Here is a 24093-nt window from a genome sequence, read left to right as displayed (position 1 = left end):
AAAACCTGCCCGTGCCTGTTTTCAGCTTGCCAAAAGCCTCCGCAGTCGAAATTCATGTCAATGAATTCATGCGCATAGCTAGTTCCCATTTGTCAGCATAATGGACGGCGTCATTCGACTTGTATGTAGACATTCAGTCATTCAAATTGCTTATAAAAAGGTCTGCTATCTGCTTTTACATTTTGAAAGTCATTTTAAAATATCCTTGTGTATCATGTATATGACATCGACTTTCGTTATACTCAATTCGGCATACCGGGTTTATATTTTTACCAGAATTGCGCACGATAATGGCAGCGCAACAAATTCAGTTCGGGCCGTGCTGGTTTGATCGTTGACCCAAGTCAGTTTGCATGCAGTGTTACTGTTTGTCAGTCGGGGATAGAAATGTTGGCTGTCATCGCGCTGTTATGTTTTGGTTTTCACACGTGGATCACTTACATATTCAGTCGGTCGGGTTTTGTGTGTGTGTGTGTGTGTGTGTGTGTGTGTGTGTGTGTGTGTGTGTGTGTGTGTGTGTGTGGCCGCCCTTCGTGGTCGGCTGGGCGTTAAGCAAACAAACAAACAAACAAACTCTCTCTCTCTCTCTCATTCTCTCTCTCTCTCTCTTTCTCTCTCTCACTCTCTCTCTCTCTCTGTCTCTCTCTTTCTCTCTCTCTGTCTCTCTCTTTCTCTCTCTCTTTCTCTCTCTCTCTCTCTCTCTCTCTCTCTCTCTCTCTCTCTCTCTCTCTCTCTCTCTCTCTCTCTCTCTCTCTCTCTCTCTCTTCAGGAACCGACAAGGAATAAGATGAAAGTGTTTTTAAATTGATTTCGAAAATTTAATTTTAATAATAATTTTTATATTTTTAATTTTCTGAGCTTGTTTTTAATCCAAATATAACATATTTATATGTTTTTGGAATCAGAAAATAATGGAGAATAAGATGAACGTAAATGTGTATCGTTTTATAAAAACTTTTTTTTTTTTACAATTTTCAGAGTTTTAATGACCAAAGTCATAAATTAATTTTTAAGCCACCACGCTGAAATGCAATACCGAAGTCCGGGCTTCGTCGAATATTACTTGACCAAAATTTCAACCAATTTGGTTGAAAAATGAGAGCGTGACAGTGCCGCCTCAACTTTCACGAAAAGCCGGATATGACGTCATCAAAGACATTTATAAGAAAAAATGAAGAAAAAAAGTCTGGGGATATCATACCCAGGAACTATCAAGTCAAATTTCATAAAGATCGGTCCAGTAGTTTAGTCTGAATCGCTCTACACACACACACACACACACACACACACACACGCACACACCACGACCCTCGTCTCGATTCCCCCCTATACGTTAAAACATTTAGTCAAAACTTGACTAATTGTAACAAGTCGCGTAAGGCGAAAATACAATATTTAGTCAAGTAGCTGTCGAACTCACAGAATGAAACTGAACGCAACATTTGCCATTTTTCAGCAAGACCGTATACTCGTAGCATCGTCAGTCCACCGCTCATGGCAAAGGCAGTGAAATTGACAAGAAGAGCGGGGTAGTAGTTGCGCTAAGAAGGATAGCACGCTTTTCTGTACCTCTCTTTGTTTTAACTTTCTGAGCGTGTTTTTAATCCAAACATATCATATGTATATGTTTTTGGAATCAGGAACCGACAAGGAATAAGATGAAAGTGTTTTTAAATTGATTTGGACAATTTAATTTTGATAATAATTTTTATATATTTAATTTTCAGAGCTTGTTTTTAATCCGAATATAACATATTTATATGTTTTTGGAATCAGCAAATGATGGAGAATAAGATAAACGTAAATTTGGATCGTTTTATAAATTTTTATTTTTTTTTTACAATTTTCAGATTTTTAATGACCAAAGTCAATAATTAATTTTTAAGCCACCAAGCTGAAATGCAATACCAAAGTCCGGGCTTCGTCGAAGATTACTTGACCAAAATTTCAACCAATTTGGTTGAAAAATGAGGGCGTGACAGTGCCGCCTCAACTTTCACGAAAAGCCGGATATGACGTCATCAAAGACATTTATCAAAAAAATGAAAAAAACGTTCGGGGATTTCATACCCAGGAACTCTCATGTCAAATTTCATAAAGATCGGTCCAGTAGTTTAGTCTGAATCGCTCTACACACACACACACACACACAGACACACACACACACGCACATACACCACGACCCTCGTTTCGATTCCCCCTCGATGTTAAAATATTTAGTCAAAACTTGACTAAATATAAAAAGTAGTCCATCTGTAAACTCTGAATATGCAGATGACCTCCATAAATTATTCAATTGTACTCTGAAATCAAAGACAATGACCAATGACAGTTGAGATCGAAACTCGGTTGTGATGGGATATCCATAGGATATCCATATGGTTGTGATGGAATATTCAGAATAATCACCTCCTCAGCTAACAGAGATAAAGAGGCAGGTCATGGGATAATATAAGCTAATTCAATTCGTCGGGAGAAGAATTATGGGCAAGTGTCAAACATTAGATCTACAAAGTGTCAAACGTTACGTATAGATCTACACCTTACCCTGAACAGACAGTACAATATTTTCTCAACTTTACGGCTCGTCGTCTCCATGATTTCAATCGAATCGGTGACCGGAAACGCCAAAGAAGCAAAGCTAGTGGTTTCCACGCTTTTGTATAAAATACTCGCGAAACTTCTTTGTGAAAATTGCAAAAATAACAAAATGTGTCAAACGTTACTTTCGGACATTAAACTCCATCGATTCTTTTTAGCTGCTAGATACAATAACTTCGCAAATTCTGACTCAAATGCAACAGACTGCTTTTATTTCCTCGAACACGAAACTATCGTTTTCATCCAAAATGGCGGCCATTCAAAGCACCAAGACCGGCGAAAATCGAATCTGTAAACAAGTTGGTCTGCGGACATGAGGCCTTCGAAAATAACCGGGTATTTACTGGGCGAGGTTTTCGGTAAATTCTGGTTCTAATTACGATTGTTGCACATTCTACTAAGAGTTGCATGCTTAGACTGTATGAAATACGCTGATTAAAACCGATAAAGTGATGCAGACCATGAAAAATCGAAAATTTCCCGAGGACACCAAAATGTCCAAAATTTTTTGGGGCCGTTTCTGGTGTATGTTTGAAACATTTTATTTTTTATTTAACATTCACAACAACAACAGGCTTCAAAACATTAAAAAAAGCATTCATCAAACTCCCTTTTTCAAAGCACAATACATGTAAACATGTTGGGGTAATCCAGTTAATTACACTTGCTTTCCAAAAATACATGGGTCCGAAATGGCACCTTTTGGCAAAGGCTCATATAAACATCTAGGACTGTTTTCAGCATTGTTGATAACATGTTCTGTTTGATTAAGGGTATTCAGCTGGTATTTCCTTGGGTTTTTTTACTACCTATTTTATTCATGTTTTTATTACTTAGTTAGTGGAAGAATCTTTTGTAATGTATGTGTGATGGTGTATGCTTTTAATTAAGCGTTGTTGACTATGAATGTAGATGTAAATGCTTGTATAACTGTGTTTTAATTTTAAATGTGTCAAGCGCAAAGAGCACAATTGTAAAGTTATGATGTTGCGCTATATAAATGCTCATTTATTATTATTATTATTATTATAATTTTTATATTTTTAATTTTCAGAGCTTGTTTTTAATCCAAATATAACATATTTATATGTTTTTGGAATCAGAAAATGATGGAGAATCAGACGAACGTAAATTTGAATCGTTTTATAAAAAATTTCTTTTTTTTTACAATTTTCAGATTTTTAATGACCAAAGTCATTAATTAATTTTTAAGCCACCAAGCTGAAATGCAATACCGAAGTCCGGGCTTCGTCGGAGATTACTTGACCAAAATTTCAACCAATTTGGTTGAAAAATGAGAGCGTGACAGTGCCGCCTCAACTTTCACGAAAAGCCGGATATGACGTCATCAAAGATATTTATCAAAAAAATGAAAAAAACGTCTGAGGATATCATACCCAGGAACTCTCATGTCAAATTTCATAAAGATCGGTCCAGTAGTTTAGTCTGAATCGCTCTACACACACACACACACACACAGACAGACAGACAGACAGACAGACAGACACACATACACCACCACCCTCGTCTCGATTCCCCCCTCTATGTTAAAACATTTAGTCAAAACTTGACTAAATGTAAAAATGTAATGTGAAAGAACCACATTTTTAAGAAGAAAAGGGTGTTTACTATCAAATAGACTCAGAAGCATTCCTTCAATCAAGAAAAGTGCTGTTCGCCATCAAAGAGCCACCAGTAACTCAGTATTAGTGCTATTTTTCCAATACCAACTTCCATGCAAGATGTGGCATGTGTGAGCTCACGCCTTTCCGTGCACCAGTGTGTTCAAAACATATTCAAAACTCTGTGCAACAGCTATTGACTTGCACAGTACAAATGGACAGCTGTATCACCGAGTCACTTCCCTGTACTTTAACTTTCTCAACACACACTAAAACAACACACAAACACCAACAAGGGTGGGTTTTTTTTAAAATAAAAAGGAGCAGAAGAACAGTGGTGACTGCGCGTGAGAGCCAGAAATAAAAGACCCAAACAATTGTAACTTTGCTGTCATCGTTCACACGCAAATAAAGGTATTTTCTGGTCCTTTTAAATTATAGGGAAAAGAAAAAGCAAAGCTCTCACCAGTCAAACTGACCACAAAGTCCAGGGCGTTCTGACTCTGCTGCTGAAAGTGCTTCAACTTGGCCATAATTTCCTCCAGCGGGCCGCTGCGGTCTGCACTCCCTAGCAAAACTGCCGCCTGCTCTTCCAGTTTGCGCACCAACATTCTGGTCTTCTCCGCCGCCTCTGACAAATACTGCTTGTGGGGGCAAGAGTCCAGCGTCGACATCAAGGTGGCTTTGGTGTTGGCTATACTGTGAGCCATGGTGCGAAGTTCGTTGAGTCTCTGCTCTAACGCATGCTCCCTGGATGAGTAAGAAAACAAATTCATGTATGAACACAACAATCAAATATTCAACAAAAACAAAAAAAGGGGAAAGAATGAAAAACGAGAGGGGAAACAAATCCAGAAATAACCACTACGCTCACTCAGAAACTTTCTTTCTTTCTTTATTTGGTGTTTAACGTCGTTTTCAACCACGAAGGTTATATCGCGACGGTCACTCAGAAACACAAGTGTCAATAGGTGAAATAAATTCAGCACAAAATTACCACTTTCGCATAGCTAAGCTCTTGATTTTTGGTAAGGTTGCAAGTGGAAGGATGCCCCCATTCCGGTAAAAGCCTTGACAGATCTACAATGGCTGACATGGTCAACCAAAGGAGAAGAAATGTATGCCTAATGTTACCTTTGCGCTTGTTCCTCCTTCAGCTGTTGTGCCAGTCGCTCCACTTCCTTCAGGCGAGCGGCCTGTCTCTGTACGCACTGCTCGTGAGATTCCTTCACCCTCTGCACAGCATGTCGAATCTCTTGCTTACTGAAACATAAAACAAGCAAGCAATGAATTAATGACCCGGTCAATAAGAGTCAAACTGGCAAGAATAAACTAGAGAACAGAGATCTCAGATATTCCCACAAAAAAGTTCCACATATAGTTACAAATCAGGAATGCAGGTGTTTGTTTGTTTGTTTGTTTGTTTAACGCCCAGCCGACCACGAAGGGCCATATCAGGGCGGTGCTGCTTTGACATATAACGTGCGCCACACACAAGACAGAAGTCGCAGCACAGGCTTCATGTCTCACCCAGTCACATTATTCCGACACCGGACCAACCAGTCCTAGCACTAACCCCATAATGCCAGACGCCAGGCGGGGCAGCCACTAGATTGCCAATTTTAAAGTCTTAGGTATGACCAGGCCGGGGTTCAAACCCACGACCTCCCGATCACGGGGCGGACGCCTTACCACTAGGCCAACCGTGCCGGTAGGAATGCAGGTGTACCACAACCCCAAAGGAAACAAAACCAAAAGGCCCAAAAAGGGTAAAATATAAACAAGCATTATACCAACCCAACATACTCAATGTTGAATATTAACAGTTACAAACAGATTAGGAAAAAAACTCATTCATTCAATGCTTGCCATTGTGCAAGATTCCAGGAGAATGTTTGTGCGTTTTAAACAGGAATTTAAGGTTTTAAACAGGAATTTAAGGTTTCAGGTTTTAAACAGGAATTTAAGGTTTTAAACAGGAATTTAAGGTTTTAAACAGGAATTTAAGGTTTTATTAAGGAGGAATTCGTATTTGGGGGGGGGGGGGTGCCCATGTACAAACAGAGGACCCGAAAACATCTGCTAGTGCTACATAAAGGAACATGCCTTAAAAGGTCAGTCCTGTCCACAAGCTTCTGTTGTAGCTGAATGAACTGAAGTTGGTGCTGCTCTGCTTTAGTCTTGTGCTGTTCCTGTTGTTTCTCCACCTCACTCTGGTGTTGGAGAAACTCTTGGTGCTTCCTCGCCAACCGCGCCTAAAACACACATCACTTCAAAATACAGCATGACAGGCTTTGGGTTTAAAGTTTTTGTCATTTTTCCGCTAACTTCAGCTCTCCGAAACACATACTGATCTTATCAACATTCTCATTTGACTGAAAGAATTTCCAGCGACTGTGAGGACTGCAGTGAAACTCTAGTACTTACAACAGACCACTGATGTTTATCGTGATTTATGCTGTAACATTTTTGCCAAACAGAACACACTACACACACATTAGAACTTAAAAGTTGAAGATACATGTACCTCAACACAGACAACCGACATTCTGTACAGTGGAACTGCTCTTTTAAGACACCCCTCCCCCCCCTCCCCCCCCCCCCCCCAAATTTAAGACTCCCTCACTTAAGATCCTCTTTTCTCAGACTTTCTGTTCACAGCCTTTGTAAATGTGCCCCCATTTTAAGACTCCCTCCTTTTTAAGACCTGACTTTCTCAGATTTCTTTCTTTATTTGGTGTTTAACGTCGTTTTCAACCACGAAGATTATATCGCGACGGGGAAAGGGGGGGAGATGGGATAGAGCCACTTGTCAATTGTTTCTTGTTCACAAAAGCACTAATCAAAAATTTGCTCCAGGGGCTTGCAACGTAGTACAATATATTACCTCACTGGGAGAATGCAAGTTTCCAGTACAAAGGACTTAACATTTCTTACATACTTTCTTTCTTTATTTGGTGTTTAACGTCGTTTTCAACCATTCAAGGTTATATCGCGACGGGGAAAGGGGGGAGATGGGATAGGGGAAAGGGGGGAGATGGGATAGAGCCACTTGTTAATTGTTTCTTGTTCACAAAAGCACTAATCAAAAAATTGCTCCAGGGGCTTGCAACGTACAGGCAAATCCGGATAAGACGAAATTGAAGGGACCGAATTGTTATTGTGTCCTATCCGAAATTTCGACTTGGTCATAGTACCGTGAACTACGAAAAAAATCAAAGAGACCGCTTGAGTATCAGTCAAACAACTTGTGATAATGCATGTTTCAGCTACTAGGTACTGCCCTGCCTTTGATCTGGCCCACACACAGATTTCCACTCTGTTAAACTCGGTCACTGACCGGTCACTGACCCCCATGCAGGAAGTGTTTCCTCTCTCAGATATGACAGGGGAACCACCTCTCATGGCAAAAACTGGGTCATTGACCCCTGGGAAGAAGGTCGTGTCTGTAAACAAGGCCACCCAATGCCTTTGATCTGGCCGCACACACAGAGCACACAAGACTGAACAAAGACTGAATGAGAGGCAACCCACAATTTGAATTCTTCTTCTTCCGTATAGTAACCACGTGGTTCACCCGTGAACACACACAAACACACACTGTGAGTACCACTCGCCTCTCCTTACTCCTCGCCCCCTCCTAACTTCACTTCATACTTTATTGCGTGCCGACTGACCAGTCGGTGTGGCGTCCGTGTAGAGAAGAAGGGAATAAGGTTACACAATGCGCTAGTGTGAGACGCCAAGTTTCGTGTTTCGAGTTGCTGTAGTAAATATAGAGTAAATTTTGTCTTTGGGACTGACTTTCTGTTGTGTGCTATCCGTCTTTCGACTTACGAAAGAGAAATCCCATTTCGAGCTCAGGGTACTTTGTACACATAGATAAAGAGGGATAATTCCGGACCAGAATTTCTTTGTGTGCTAAGCGAATTTTTGACTTAACCGTTTGTGAGTTAGCTGGATTTGCCTGTAGTACAATATATGACCTTACTGGGAGAATGCAAGTTTCCAGTACAAAGGACTTAACATTTCTTACATACTGCTTGACTAAAATCTTTACAAACATTGACTATATTCTATACAAGAAACACTTAACAAGAGTAAAAGAAGAAACAGAATCCGTTAGTCGCCTCTTACGACATGCTGGGGAGCATCGGGTAAATTCTTTCTCGTCCCAACCAATATGGGACTCCCCCTAACCCGCGGGGGGTTTCTTACATACTGCTTGACTAAAATCTTTACAAACATTGACTATATTCTATACAAGAAACACTTAACAAGGGTAAAAGAAGAAACAGAATCCGTTAGTCGCCTCTTACGACATGCTGGGTAGCATCGGGTAAATTCTTTCTCGTCCCAACCAATATGGGACTCCCCCTAACCCGCAGGGGGCACTTTCTCAGATTTATGGGTGTCCTAAAAGGGGGGTTCCACTGTACATGGTCTCAACCCCTGGCCTGTTACTCTCACACAAAAAAAGCACAGCAGGTTCAACTACAAATGACTGCTTTTTTAAGTTACAACCACTTGTGCGACTTGATGACAAAAGCACAGCGTATGGTCTGTGAGCTTACCTTAACCTTGTTGTCCCAGTCATTCTCCACATCACGGATAAGACGCAGTTTCTCTGTGAAGGACACTGTCAGATCAGCATGCGCAGGGTCCTGTGATTCATCATCTCCATCCCCTGATGCTTTCAAACTGAAACAGATGACACTGGTCATCACTACCAGTAGCTCTTTGTAGGCGTGACACTGACACTATGGAGCTGCCTCTGCATTTTAAATTTGTGCTAAACCCAGTTAAAATGGTATAACATCAATTGAGTGAGACATTTTACCCACACAATAACAAAAAAATGTTTTAAAGTGAGACATGAGTAAACACTTGATATTCAATCATTGTGACAAAGAGCCCCACATGGGGCTAAACTGGAAGATTACCAGAAAGCTGCTGAGTCTGGGAACCTTCCGATTTGCCCTGACATAGTTTCGGACAAGCTACCCATTTCAGAAATTCATGGACACTCTAAACCTGGGACAAATTACATTTTTGTTGCTCAATACTGTTTTCTGAGAAATGTTTAGCCAGATCTGTACTGACGCGAATTAATGAAGATAATCTAATAGATATATATGACCAAGAGAGAATACTACATGGCTTGCTGTGTCGTACCAGATTTACACGAGGTTTTTTTTTAAATATTGAACTGCGAGCGAAAGCGAGCTGTTCACTTTTTGAAAAAGCAACGAGTGTAAATCTGGTACAAAACAGCAAGCCATGTACTGTAGTATTCTGTTTATCCTACATACTGTACTTTCGTGTATTTTACTGAAAATGTCCTGCAGTCAAGGCAGCCAACTTCAAGATGCTTTTCTTGGAACCTCGATCTCTTCTAAAGCCTCGTGCAATCTATTACGTCAAAGTAAAGAAACGTCACTCTGAAAGTGTGGCGTGATGTGTTAGTTCTAAAAATTCATCGAGGGTAATTAGGGAGCGCAATTTTTGTTTCTATAATGACGTTTGTCTCGGTGACTTTGGCATCATAAGCAGTGGAAAAACAGGTCCCTGCTAGACTTGCTTGACATGACCTCATTTACATGATATACACACATGTGATTTGAACGATTATTATCTCACTAGTGTCTCTCTCATGTATGTAGGATAAAATTGATTTTGCACAGGGCTCAGAAAACTCATCATTAGTTGAACTTGAAGGGATTATCTGTCGGTGAAGAGTGTGCTTCCCAAAATCAAGATTATTGATACTAACCTCCTAGTCCTACTCCTAGCCTTCAGACCCTCTCAAATTCCACTGAGGGGGGGCCAAAACCCATACATTAAAGTTGGGAGTCCCAGGACCCTCCATGAGTCACTCAGTGTCTTGGCTTTCACTTGAGCCTGTGACAAAAGGTCGTTCGGTATACCCTTGTGCATTTGCAAAGAAAATAAAATGTTTTCACAAAAGCTTTACTATTTTTGTGTTCGTTCGTTGTTTTGAATATATATACCCATGAGAGATACATATATATATGACAACATGTTGATGTCTGTGAATCTGGATGTTATTTAAAAAAATATATATATATATATAAATATATTCTCTTTGTTTACCCCCTGAGAACGTGTCCAGTGTGTTCACCTACTTTGTTGATAAAAAAAAAATAATCCAAAATAATAAGCACTAATTTTTAGCAAGTAACCACACAACTGAGGTTTTGAAAAATACACCTCAGTCAACATTATGGTTAAGGTGTTGTAAATTCGGATGATTTTGACCCAAAAGAATCAGTCAGTCGGTTAAGGGGGCGGGGATGTAGCTCAGTCGGTAGCGCGCTGGATTTGTATCCAGTTGGCTGCTGTCAGCGTGAGTTCGTCCCCTAGTTCGGCAAGAGATTTATTTCTCAGAGTCAACTTTGTGTGCAGACTCTCCTCGGTGTCCGAACACCCCCGTGTGTACACGCAAGCACAAGACCAAGTGCGCACGAAAAAGATCCTGTAATCCATGTCAGAGTTCGGTGGGTTATAGAAACACGAAAATACCCAGCATGCTTCCTCCGAAAACGGCGTATGGCTGCCTAAATGGCGGGGTACAAAACGGTCATACACGTAAAATTCCACTCGTGCAAAAAACACGTGTACGTGGGAGTTTCAGCCCACGAACGCAGAAGAAGAAGAAGAAGTCAGTCGGTTGTGACTCGCGTATGTCCCACCGATGTGTTTCCCATTTATCTTTTCTTGTTGTTGTGGTGTTTAACAGAGTTATCCTCTTTCGATTTCTGCTCATTGGACATATATACTTCAGGGACACGGTTGCATGTGTTTGGCTCATTAAAAATTCCCTTACACTGCAGATAAACATTTATAACAAACTTAAAATGATACAAGAAGGCAATGGGTGTCGATCAAAATATAATATTTGAAGGAAACTTTCTTTTCTTTTTTACATTGTAAATGTTCACATTTAAAAGTATGTCCATTGCAGGGTGGTGACAACCAACAGCGGAAATGATGTTTTTGTAACAAATATCAAAAGACATGTTCCTTTTTATTCTTTAATTCTAGGAAAACAACATTGCCATGTGTGTTAGCTGCTACAGAGATATATCTGATGTTTTATATCCAAATCTTGCACATTTCATTTATCAGAATATGTCCATTCCTGTTTAGCGACAACCAACAGCACAAATCGAAAATTTTATTGTAAATTTTCATTTAATAAATATACCTACCCGAATCACATGTAGCAGTTGACTCAGTCTAAAGTGCTAGGTCTGAAAAGGCTACCCGTCTAAGGGGAGCAACCCCAACTAAAAAAGTGTAAACGTAGCTATGGTGATGACGACGCACCCAGGGAGTTACCTCCCCTCCTGCGTACTACGTCACTACTGCTACTGACCACGTGACCCCTATCATTCGACTCGAAGAATAAAATCTCCAAATCATAAGCGGGGTAGGTGGGAGGGACTACGATATGTGATTCGGGTAGGTATATTTATTAAATGAAAATTTACAATAAAATTTTCGATTAAATTACATATTCCTACTCCGAATCACATGTAGCAGATTGAAACAACAAGGCGGTGGGAAAGAAAAAGTTCAAACTCACTCTCAAATCCTTGTCAAGAGCTGACCCCCTGCCACCATGGCAGGCAAAGCTCTAGATCCATCCTGGCGAAGCGCCGAGATGTCACGCAGGTAAAAATTCATGAAGACATCCTCGGAACGCCAGTATGCGGTGTGTAGCACCTCCTCCAGTCTTCTTGATCGTAACACGGCCAAGGAGGAAGCCCAAGCTCGCGTCTCGTGAGCCCGAGCTGATTCCAGAGGAAGGACAGGCTGTGTCCCCCCTTCATTGCGGCGGCTCCACTCGTAAGCATGCTTAATGAGCGCCGACACCCACCGGGCCAGAGTCGTCTTAGTAATATCCTTATGTCTCTCCGTATTGAGAGAAATAAACAAAAGCTTTTGAGCTGCGGATCTAAGAGACTGAGCACGAGCAAGGTAGATGTGAAGGGCTCTAACAGGGCAATTTACTAAGTCTGGATCATTCGGAGCCAGAATAGTGGACAACGGCCTGACATGAACCAAAGGAGAAGCTCGCTCGGGAGCCTGGTTTTTCGCAAGAAACTCAGGTCGAAACCGCAAGGTAACGGACCCATCTGATTCAAAGGAAACGTCGTCCGAATTACCGGAAAGAGCGTGAATCTCACTGCCCCTTCGTGCCGATGCAAGCAGCAAGAGGAAAAGGGACTTGCGTGTAAGATTCGCAAAACTGGCATCTCTGAGAGGTTCAAAATCCGCTGAACGCAGAAACTCCATGACCAATAAGAGATCCCACTTAGGAACGGGCGTACGAGACTTGACGTCAGAAAGGGAAGCGCCCTTGATGACTCCAGCGATCACGCCACTAACATCTATAGAGCGACCTATCTGGCGTAGGGTCGCCGAGATGGCCGATCTTCTTACTTTCAACGAGGCAGCAGAAGCTCCCTGAGAGGACATGAAAGCAAGATGGTTCGCCACGTGCATCGTGCGGGGCGCCGTAGCATCCAGCCGATGCTCGTGACACCAGGTAACCCAGGCCCTCCAATGTGACTCATAAACGGACGAGGTAGATGCTCTGTGCGAGCGTCCTACCAGGTCCATGGTCAGATCTGATGCCCCTTTGCGCCTCAGAGAAGACCGCACAACCTCCACGCGTGAAGATTCAGCATCTGAGGCTCTGCGTGGAGGCTGCCGGTGTGAGGCTGTACCAGTTCTCCTCGCGTGAGAGCGAGAGGAATGGGAGGGCCCTGGGCGAGTCTCAGCAGGTCCGGGAACCACGGCTGAGACGGCCAAAGAGGAGCGATCAGCAGGAGGGACGGGCCCTCCTGCTCCGCCTTCCTGAGAACTCGCGTGAGCAACTGGAATGGCGGGAACGCGTAAGCCTCCAGGCCTGACCAGGAAATGTCCATCGCGTTCGTCTCCCACGCCTCGGGATCCGGGAATGGTGAGACGAACACTGGTAGTCTCTTCGAGAACCTGGTGGCAAAAAGGTCCACCTGAGGTTTCTGCACAAGAGACCAGAGACGCTCCAGCGCTCCGTGAGTGATGGTCCACTCTGTTTGAAGCACTCTGTCGGAGCGGCTGAGCGCGTCCGCCAGAGTGTTCAAGCTTCCGGGCAGGTACCTGGCCGAAAGCCTGATTTGATGCTCTGAACACCAAATCAGGATCTCGCAGGCCCTGGCCGAAAGCGACGGAGACCGCGACCCTCCCTGCTTGTTGATGTAAGCTGCCACTGTCGTGTTGTCTGTAAACAGACGAACATGCTTGGCCTGAAGGGAGGGCCGGAACTTGTCCAGAGCTAGAGCCACGGCTTCTAGCTCCAGCAAGTTGATGTGCTGCATCCTCTGATCTGCCGACCACAGACCTGACGCAGTCAGCTGGTCTGTGTGAGCCCCCCACCCCACCAAGGACGCGTCCGTGAACAGGTCCAAATCTGGGGCAGGAAGGGCGATCGGCACGCCCCTGCTCACCCACTCCGTGTCCAGCCACGGAAGGGTAGCGGATTGGAACCATCCCCGGAGAGGGATGAGGGCATTCCAATCCACCGTGGGAGAGTCCACGAACGGCTTCAGCGCCAGCTGAAAGGGACGTTTGTGGACCCTCCCCAAGGGGACCAGGAGAGCCATGGACTCCATCTGCCCTAAGATGGAGGCCAAAGTCCGCAGGGAGGCCCTCGGGAGAGGCAAAGTGGAGCGTATGCACGCCTGGAGCTTGTCCACCCTCTTCTGAGAGGGCTGAACAGTCCAAGCCACCGTGTCGAAAGACATTCCCAAGTAGGTGAACGTCTGACACGGTGTCAGCTCCGACTTTGATCGGTTGATCGAGAAGCCAAACATGTTGGCCTCCCGAAGAACCGATTGGGTATCCTGCTCGCACCCCGCCTGACTCTGACTCAGGATGAGCCAATCGTCCAGGTAGGCACGTAGCCGGACACCCCGCGACCTCACCAGCGCGCAGACCTGTCTCACGACCATGGTGAAGACCCAAGGGGCGAGAGACAGGCCAAAAGGAAGGGCGCGAAACTGGTAAACCTGACTTGCCCACCGGAAACGAAGCCATTTCCGGTCGGCTGGATGCATAAGAATGTGGAAGTATGCATCCGTCAGGTCGATGGAAGTCGCCCAATCTCCCGGGCGGAGAGAGTCCCTGACCGACGCTGGCGTCTCCATCTTGAACCTTATCTCCCTCAAAAAGGTATTGAGGAACGACAGGTCCAAGACAGGACGCCATGCCCCTGAGGCTTTGGGGACGGCGAAAAGCCGTCCGTAAAACCCAGGGGAACTGTGGTCGAGGACCTTCTCCACTGCGCCCTTCTGCACCAGGGAGTCTATTTCCGACCGAAGGACGGAAATGGCTTCCTGCGAGGAGGGAGGCCTGAACGCCGGCGGACGCCTGACCAGAGGAGCCTTGCCATCTTTCCAGAGAAGACGGAAGCCCGACCTCACGACCCCCACGATCCATTGACTCTGTATGGACACGAGCCAATGGGAAAGTGCCCGGGAAGGGCCCCCCGCCATCACCAGAGTGGAGGGCGGGGTGGGGGGGAGATCGGGAGCACTTCATTGGGGGTGAGGCTTGCTTCCAGAGCCGCCTCTCCCCCTGCCGGAAGACGGTCGTCTTCTCGAGCCCCGAGAAGAGGAACGTCCACGACCCTTGTCTGCCGGTTTGGGAGGGCCAGCAACCTTAGCCTGCTTCGGCTGAGAAGGCTGAGACTGCTTGGACTGCTTAAGGCTGTGCAGGGAAAAGTCAGAGAACTGCTGGTCCCTGTTAGCCTGAATTTCCTGTCTTCGGGCATCAAAAACGAGATGCCCAAAGAGGGAACCCTCCAAGACCGGTGAGGCACGCAAAGTGTCCTTGGTCGCCTGATCCGAAAACTGAGAGTGTGACAGGAAGAGATCCCGACGACACATAACAGAGTGCGCATAGTGCACAGCAGAAAGTCTCATCTGTTCTTCATTGACCCTCGCAAGAGCGGCCAACAGAGTGGAGACGTCATCCGCATCCTGATCCTCGCTGAGAGAGAACGGATTCAGCGAATCAGTGAGGGCACGAGAGAGGGCCCGAATGAGAGTCTCAGCAATGGAGGCAAGCTCCAGCTGCTGACGCCCTGCCTCTTCAGAAGCAATCAGCGTGTTCTCAGAAAAGAGCACGCCGTCATCCTTCTTGATAGGCTTGGCCAACAAGGCAAGCATCTCCGGAGGAACTGTCAAAGATGAACGCGGGAGAGCGAACGCATCCAACAAGTTCCTAGGAGACTTCTGCAAGACCAACCGCCTGTGAGACGACAGAGCGAATGCAGAAGCCTGAGAAGGCGAAGCCATCCACTGCTGAGCCAGCTCCGGAACTGAGCCGTGAGGCACGAGCAGCGGAACCGGAAGTGAAGGAATTCCGCTTCCGGAAGGAGATGGCTTGGCCAAAACCTGAGAAAGCTGAAAAGCTATGGATGGAGACTCCAAAAACCGGAAGTATGAGTCATCCTCCTTCCCAGAGCGAAAATCAGCCATCGCGGACGGTGCCGTCGAAGCGGCAGCCGAAGAGACCGAAGCCCCTTCCGCGAAATATCTCGAAGTGACCTCAGCAGCGGCCTCAAGAGCCACTTTGAGTCTCTCCGGATAACCAACACGTGCAGCTTCGCTGGCGACGGACTGAATATCCGAAACATCCGGCGAAGGACCGAAGTCCACGTTGCTGGTAGAAGGGCGGTGAACACCGTAACCGGAAACCGGAAACCCGTCCACCCCAATACCATCCGAACTCATGCCCTGACTAGGGAAAGAGTAAGAGGACGGCATGCCCACAGCCGCCGGAACCGGAACCGCAGTCGAAGCAACAACCGAAGACGGAAGCGCTGACTGCCCCGGCCAGGGCTGAGACACCTGCCCAAAGGGCTGGTGATGCCCCCCCGCGACCGCCATCCGAGAGGAAGCGGAAGCGGAAGAAGCAGCAGATCCGGTCTGAGCCGGAAAAGTATCAGACGCGACCGCGAAAAGCGGAAGCGCAGACACTGTGGACGGCGGCCGGAAGGCCGAATGCCCAGAGGGCCACGTCCGGTCAACCCCGGAAACGACCCCAGCGGGTGCGTACATCGGGGGACCTATGCTTCCGGCGAGTGCCGGAAGCGCAGCAGACGGAACCGGCTGGTCGACTCCGGAAACGACCCCAGCGGGTGCGTACGTCGGAGGACCTACGCTTCCGGCGAGTGCCGGAAGCGTCGAAGCCTGAACCAAATGCCGCCATTGCTCATCGACACGATGGTCTTCCGTGAAGCCAAAGTGAGAACGAACAGGGGTTTGCGGGTCGTGAACCCGCCGAAAAGGGCTGCTTCCCAGCAGGGAGCGTCCAGCGGCCTCACGAGGACCTACGGACCAGCCCAACTTACTTGCGTCGCCAACCACAGCGGTAGAAGGCACAGAAGCAACCGCCTCGGTCAAGGACAGCGTCACAGCCGGAAGCGGAAAGGAAGCCATCGACGGGACAACGGAAGTCGAAGGCTGAGAACGCACCATCTCCTCTCTCACCAACGTGCGAAGCTCGGGAACCAGCGAAGAAAGCAACGATGAAACCAGCGACGTCGAATCTGCAAGCGGCAGAGAAGACGAGCGAGAAACAACGGTACGCGTAGGTTGATTAGACTGCCCCGCAACCGGCTGGTCGTTCGGGGCAGAAATAGGGACCGTCATAACAGCATTGTTAGCCGCGTCGGAAACAACAACCAAAATAGGCTTAGGGACAGAAGTGGAAGACTTGGGTTTAATTTTCCCTTTCACATCAGCCTTGCCGCGCTTTTTGTCTCCGTCAGACATGCTGACAACAAAATGGCGACAAAAATTCCAAAATGGCTACCACAAAATACGTGACCAACACGTGGCCGAAAATTTCAAGTAGCAACTGAAAAATTTACGTTCGATACAAAATAAAGGAACGAGCTCACCAACTACCAGTGCAGCGAGTGAAGAGACGGGTGTGGGTGCCGGTGGGTGTCTAAGCAAACACCAAACAGCGAACTTCCACTAGAGCCAAAAAAATTCACGACCTGCTCCCTAGAAAGCTGAAGTGTCGAATGATAGGGGTCACGTGGTCAGTAGCAGTAGTGACGTAGTACGCAGGAGGGGAGGTAACTCCCTGGGTGCGTCGTCATTACCATAGCTACGTTTACACTTTTTTAGTTGGGGTTGCTCCCCTTAGACGGGTAGCCTTTTCAGACCTAGCACTTTAGACTGAGTCAACTGCTACATGTGATTCGGAGTAGGAATATGTAATTTAATGTGTACCCATGTTCATGCTGTCATGTTATGACAATTATTTTGTGTGTTGATTGAAGGAAATAAAGGTATTTGACATATAAAAAAAAAAAATGAGGTCAGTTTTGGTGTTCTATTTGATCCGAATGGAAATAATCAAGATGTGTGAGTGTTGGTTGTCAGTTATTACATCATATAAACACAATATATTTCGACAATCTTGGATGAATTTTAACAGGGATAGTTATACCTTTGTTTCAGTAAGTTTTAACTGTTGTTTTAACTCATTCGCTGCGCGTCTAAATTTCCCCTGTGTTCCCTGCCAACGCGCGATTTAGAGCCATTTTGAAAAAATTATTAAAAATCAACAACACAAGATAACCTTACAATTACATACCTTATGTTTTTGCAAAGTTTGGAACTTACTCTTTTAGAAAATATATGAAACATTTGAAAGTACATACCTTTTGTTGTCTTCATATCCAGGCAAAATATCCAATTTGAAGCAAAACAAAAAAACTTTCTACGTCATGGGTTCATCATACACAATGTCATGATCGACACTTGCATTGCCCGAATCATCACCCAAATGATCGTCCATTGGCACAAAATCGTCACCAGAATCTAAAATATCATCTCCACTATCATCATCACTGAGGTCAAGATCAGAACCGTACTGAATAACACGTTCTAGCACTCTTTTCAAGTTACTACGTCTCAGCAGAACGATCCGCCATCTTGGAAAAGTCAAAACACGTGGGTCGCACACCGTCAACAAAATTTTTATTAATCCCAACAATTTAAGGGAAGGAACTGTTTACAGTGAATGGTACCACTGTAGACAGATAGAAGTTCATTGCAGGGGTTGTTTCCCTTGGTCAGCAGGACCGTTTACACCGTTAAAAATTCGTGATATCCGTCGGAACTCAAGTACCGGCACGCAGCCAACGCTAAACACAGGTGTCGGAATTCCAGTTCCGACACGCAGCGAATGAGTTAAACTTTGGAGATGTTTTAGCCATTATTTTTTGTGAACTAGTTTGTCTTGTGTCACAACCAACAATCTCAAATTATTCGACTAACAACTGATAAAATCATGTCATGTGTTGCTCAAAGTATCTTTTAACACATGTTTCCAGATAGCCAAAGGACACTACTTAAAACATGCACAAACTGAACACTTTAAATCCATTTTGGAAATTGTCACTTTCAGTCCTGATTGTCAACGACCTTTTGTCACAGGCTCACTTGCAAGCATAGATGCAGTGTTCTAAACAAAGGGCATACCATTAACAAATTGGTGTGTTAGCAAACGATAGCTTCAAAATATGTGTGCTGCATACCTTGTGTAGCTGTCTGCTGTTCTGTTGGTCACTCGCTGGCTGGGACTCTTGATGCTTCCATTGTCAGAAACAGCACTTTTCACACCACTAGAGCTTCCAGGAGTATTGTTTTCCACCTGTGACTTTTTCTGTAAACTGTCTGCAAAAGATGTCCACTTTTGTAACACCGCAGGAGAATGCTCCTGTTCAAAACTGTCTCGTTTTCCTTTCTCTTCGTAGTGGTGGTCATGTAACGTCTTGCTGTTGTCATTCTGATCAGAACCAACTCCCAGGTCTGCTTCGTCATCTTCAACAGGAGCAAGGCCAAAACTTACACTGTGTCTGGGAGAAGAATGTGGAGGAGATTTTTCTGAATGGGGGGAGGACAGTGCCGGAGCAGATGAGCACTTCCGTAGTAGATCCTGCAAAAGACAGATCTACAATTGTACAAAGTTTACAATTACATCAGCCAGTGGTGTGTACATTTTGTACACGCTTGATCAGCTGTTCAAAAAGATGCCAAGATAGGGTATAGTACCTAGTTAACGCCCACCCCCAACATTCGGTTCAGTGGTGTCAAAATGTTTAATTACTTTTTAATGTGTGTACAGCCCTGCATCCCGTAGAGACAGTTTCATCCAAGGGAATATTATAACCAGATGCTGAAAGTGAAAGGCAGCTATAGTATAAAATATTTCATACTCTCTCCATGAGTATTTGGATAGCCCAGCAAAAAGGAGATGAAGATTTGGGAGGCACTTCTGAAGTTGAACATGTCTGCTTTGCTTGATTTAAAGGAAGCACGTGAACAGACCAGTGTTTGAAGTTTGATTACACCATTTCTGTCTAAAAGATTTCAGCTCCCTCAAACACCTTACCCCTTTATTGGCCAGATGGCTTGTAATATATGTATCAGTAAAAATACAGTAAGACTGAGTACAATGACTATTCATTCTGTGTTTTTTACTTTTAGGATCATGTGTGTTCATTCACTTTCACTGCGGTTAGCAGCGGTTCTACACAGCAGATTTTCAGTCATCTTTCACAGCTTGCATTTGAGAAAAAGAATGCTCAAGGTTTTTTTCGTGTTTGATGTTTATGTGTTATTTTGTTTAGGCACTGGCATATCGCAAGACAAATACATGCAGGGTGGCTATTTGTGCACAGAAACATAGCTTATTAAAATTTTCATACCAGAGACCCAATACCATCATTTCTGACAAAGCACAGTACCTAGACAACGCGGCGAACGCCCACCCCCTACTTTGGGGCAAAATCCGTGCATAAGGAGGGTGGGCGTTAACGAGGTAGTTTACAGTACTTGCAATCAACGTGCGGGGATACAAGCGCCCATTTGCCTTTTTCCAAAAACCGATGTTACTAAAATTAAATAGAATAGGTAATCCTGGAAAATCGTTCACTGGAACTGGAAGATCTTGATAACTTATTAACTATGCAACCTTTTCATTAGTTTGATCTTCCATTCACCACTCAAAAGCTTTGGAATTAAACAAAAGGAATAACATACAAGAAGTTCATTTCTCTAAAGAATGTTTAGGGGCTACCCCTTCCCAGAATTCCATACGAGTTTGGCGATTGTTCATTTTGTTTGCATGGTGACTCCCCATGGTCGGTTTATTATAAATGGGGACCAAGCAGTTAAAAACGGGCGTTGACAGGCACACAGAGACAATGAAGAGGGATACTAGTATTGCTAATACTAGTATAGTATACTGCTTCAGTGCTTAACCCCTTCACTGCCACAGTATAACAGCATTTTGGTATTGCTGTGTGCCAGGGCAAAATTTCGCTTTCTTCGGTAGGTTCACTAATCTGTTCACTGCTCGATCATTTGATTTATTGAGATATCTCTTAGATCTTTGGCATGTGGTTTGCTTATACCCTTGGCTATTATAGGATGACATGATCATTGGACTTTGTTTGTGATTGTTCTAATAGTAAAAATTGATATAATGACCATTTTTGTCAAAAAATACAGTTTCCGGACTTACACACACACACATTGCAGCACGTAAAACCACACAAAACACTGCTAAAACTGGTGTCAAACATCAGGTACTCACATTACAGCCCATAAAAGTATTCTTCTGTGTGGTAATCCATAAATCACTTCTTGTAGAGCTTCCAGAACACTGTATCGCTTGAAAACAGGTCTACGAGTTGAGGTCCGACTTTCGGCCGCCATTGTGAATGGCGGCTGAATGCTATAGCCTATAGTCGGTTCTACATTTGTAACACAGTTTTCAACACGTGGTAGTAACTTATCCGAACGGTCTATGGGAAAGAACTGTGTTTAGAACCCCTACAAGTACTTGGACAGTGGTTACCTCCCATTTAGTTTTCAGAAATGTCCTGAAATGTTGTTGACACAAATCCCACGTATGAGATACGGTTATGGGCGTATGACAAACCGAAAATGACCACGTATTACCTACGGGGTGAGCAGTGAAGGGGTTAAAGGCACAGTAAGCCTCCCGTAAACCATCACAGATACGGTCAGGCTTTTACACACAGTACAAACACCCTTTCATTTAAACACTCACCGATTGAGAACATCCTAGGTGCCCTCCGTAATGAGCGAACAATTTTCAAAGAATTTATTTTTGCGTGGTTTATCTTACCCCTGAGCCACCGTGAACCCGTGTGATCCAGTTTCCCTTTTTCACAATGTAGTCGTCAGTTAGTCATTTGAATGCGACTCGATGTGAGCTTATCTACAATAGCACGTTTTTATGCACGAAACAAACGGCTGTGGTTCGCAAGAACTCTAGCGATGGCTTTTGACTGTTGAGAGGAACGGCGATATGCATAAACCGTCGTCTGCTACGACCCTGCTTCCGGGCTTTTCTTTTTTCAAACTTTCACAACTTCGAATTGTACTGATCTTGTCTTGATGAAAAAAGATTTTTTTTATGATTAAAGAATTTTTGTGTAACAAGCTGTCAATTTATTATTCAGATTTTAAAAGTTAGGTCTAGCGCAAAAACGCACCACGGTCCAAAAACATTTTGATAATCATCGATCCACGGCTATCGCCAGTTTACATCGATAGAATGAGACCCGAAGGGAAGTAACTCATTTTTGACCTGAGTTCAGGATGGGTCCAAAAAGTGTTCGAGACAATCTGCAAAATTAATTCTTTAAAAATTGCTCGCTCTTTACGTAGGGCACCTAGCTAGGATGTTCCCGTTTGGTGAGCGTTCAAATGGAAGGGTGTTTGTACTGTGCGTAAAAGCCTGACAGTATCTGTGATGGTTTACGGGAGGCTTACTGTCCGGGCGTGATTTCCGGTATTGAATATTCATAACAGCCGTCCAGCACCAAAACGAGGCGCCATTGTTGTAGAGGAGCAAGTCCACGAAAATAAATTCTTGGAAAATTTCTCACGCTCGACAGAAAGCAGCCAGGATGTTCCCGTTCCGTGAGCGTTCAAATGGAAGTATGCTTGTACTGTATGTAGACGCTCGGGGAGCTCTGTGATGGTTTACGGGAGGCTTACTGTGCCTTTAAGAGTATCTGTGCTACCAATACCATTGCCTAGTGTGATGAATTTCATAAAATGAAAGACACCGGGCACTATTGTTGGATGCTCTAGTTGTAACAGTGGAACCCCCCCGTTTAAGACCCTCTGATTTAATACTTCCTCCTTCAGATTTTTGTTCACGAGCTCTGTACTAGTGCAAACTTTAGCTCCATTTTAAGACTCCCTCCTTTTTAAGACATGATTTTCTCAGATGTCTTAAAATGGGGGTTCCACTGTATGTGTAATTAGTAAAATTGTAGTGCTGATCATGTGTACTTTCTGTTTGTGAGTGTGTGTGTGCCATTCATTACTCAAACATCCAAATTCCCACTGTCCACTTTCTGTTTCACTTTTGAATTTCACAATCCGATGAAAGTTTTTGAGTTCTTACCGCTAAAGATTGTCCTTCGATGTCTCTGTCGTAGCACAGCTGTCCCTTAGGTGACTGTCGGAGCCCTTCAACAATTCGATTCATTTTCTAGGGCGTCTGGTTGTATAAATAAGTTACTACAAAAATGTCCAACGCTGCACTACGCCTCACTCAAAAACAAAAATGGCGCCCAGTAAATCTAAACTTTAGATCAACCGGGTTGATATAAAACATCCACTTGAACCGACTGCGGAACGAAGTACTAAGAAAAACGAGAAGGGTAGAGTGATGAAAAAGGGGGGGGTGGGGGGTGGGGGTGGGTGGGATTATATAATTTGTCCTTCTTTATTCGTTTGTACATTAACATATGGACTGGGTGGCCGAGTGGTAACGCACTTGCGCTCGGAATCGAGAGGTTGCGTGTTCAGGCCTGGGTCAGGCCGCAATTTTCTCCCCCCTTTCCTAACCTAGGTGGTGGGTTCAAGTGCTAGTCTTTCGGATGAGACGAAAAACCGAGGTCCCTTCGTGTACACTACATTGGGGTGTGCACGTTAAAGATCCCACGATTGACAAAAGGGTCTTTCCTGGCAAAATTGAAAAGGCATAGCTAAAAATGTCCACCAAATACCCGTGTGACTTGGAATAAAGGCCGTGAAATGTGAATGCTCGCCCTAATAGGCTTGAGGTTTGCTGGCCGATGTGAATGCGTGATATATTGTGTAAAAAATTCCATCTCACACGGCAGAAATTAATATGTAAATCGCCGTGAGCTCTTGTGAGAAACGGCGATTAATAAATGTCCATTATTATTATTATTAACACAAACTCACACAAATGCATCAACAACCATGCAATCATGATCTCACATAGACACACACAATGTGACACTCCCGGCGGCGGCACACACACAGTGTGACAAACAAACCGTATCCTTAGCAGATGCTGACAATATTCGGTTTACTCTGGAATAACCAACATGCTGTGGAATAACTGAAGTTTAGTCATCATCCACTGCAGCATCGATATTTTCAGAATCAAAACATGTTTTTTGCACGGAATAATGTTTACTGTACTCACCGATACAAAGACGACACAAGACGATTACGAATTTTCACTTCTGGAAGCTTCATCAGGAAAAGAACACTGTGACAAAAGACAACAACAAGTCGCGTAAGGCAAAATTACTACATTTAGTCAAGCTGTGGAACTCACAGAAAGAAATTGAACATAGTCCGCCGCTAGTGCAAAAGGCAGTGAAAGTGACGAGCCTGTTTGGCGCGCCGGTTGCGCTGTGCTTCATAGCACGCTTCGTTTTAACTTTCTGAGCGTGTTTTTAATCCAAACA

General features: G+C 44.4%; 2 protein-coding genes across 2 annotated transcripts in view; both read right to left on the bottom strand.

Moving 5' to 3' along the window:
- Nucleotides 1-5510, bottom strand: part of LOC138975765 (mRNA export factor GLE1-like) — a 28448-nt gene extending 22938 nt beyond the window's left edge. Inside the window, exons 1-2 of the mRNA XM_070348516.1 lie at nt 5358-5510; nt 4690-4973 (exon numbers count right to left, since the gene is read on the bottom strand). Coding sequence (XP_070204617.1) covers nt 4690-4933 — 244 coding nt within the window. The 5' untranslated portion in view covers nt 4934-4973; nt 5358-5510. The remainder of the gene's footprint in view (nt 1-4689; nt 4974-5357) is intronic.
- A 26-nt stretch (nt 5511-5536) lies between these two features.
- On the bottom strand, nt 5537-22954 carry LOC138977171 (uncharacterized). The gene is made up of 5 exons (XM_070350080.1): nt 22770-22954; nt 18856-19256; nt 8798-8924; nt 6330-6478; nt 5537-5555 (listed from the first exon to the last, which is right to left on the bottom strand). Exons 1-5 carry the CDS (start codon nt 22851-22853, stop codon nt 5537-5539), a joined length of 780 nt encoding a protein of 259 aa, XP_070206181.1. The 5' UTR covers nt 22854-22954.
- Nucleotides 22955-24093: the final 1139 nt, after the last annotated feature.

Source organism: Littorina saxatilis, linkage group LG9 (genome assembly GCF_037325665.1).
Source record: "Littorina saxatilis isolate snail1 linkage group LG9, US_GU_Lsax_2.0, whole genome shotgun sequence".
Lineage (NCBI taxonomy): Eukaryota > Metazoa > Mollusca > Gastropoda > Littorinimorpha > Littorinidae > Littorina > Littorina saxatilis.
The sequence above is the reverse complement of the archived record's forward strand: the minus strand, read 5'-3'. Positions and strand labels throughout refer to the sequence as shown.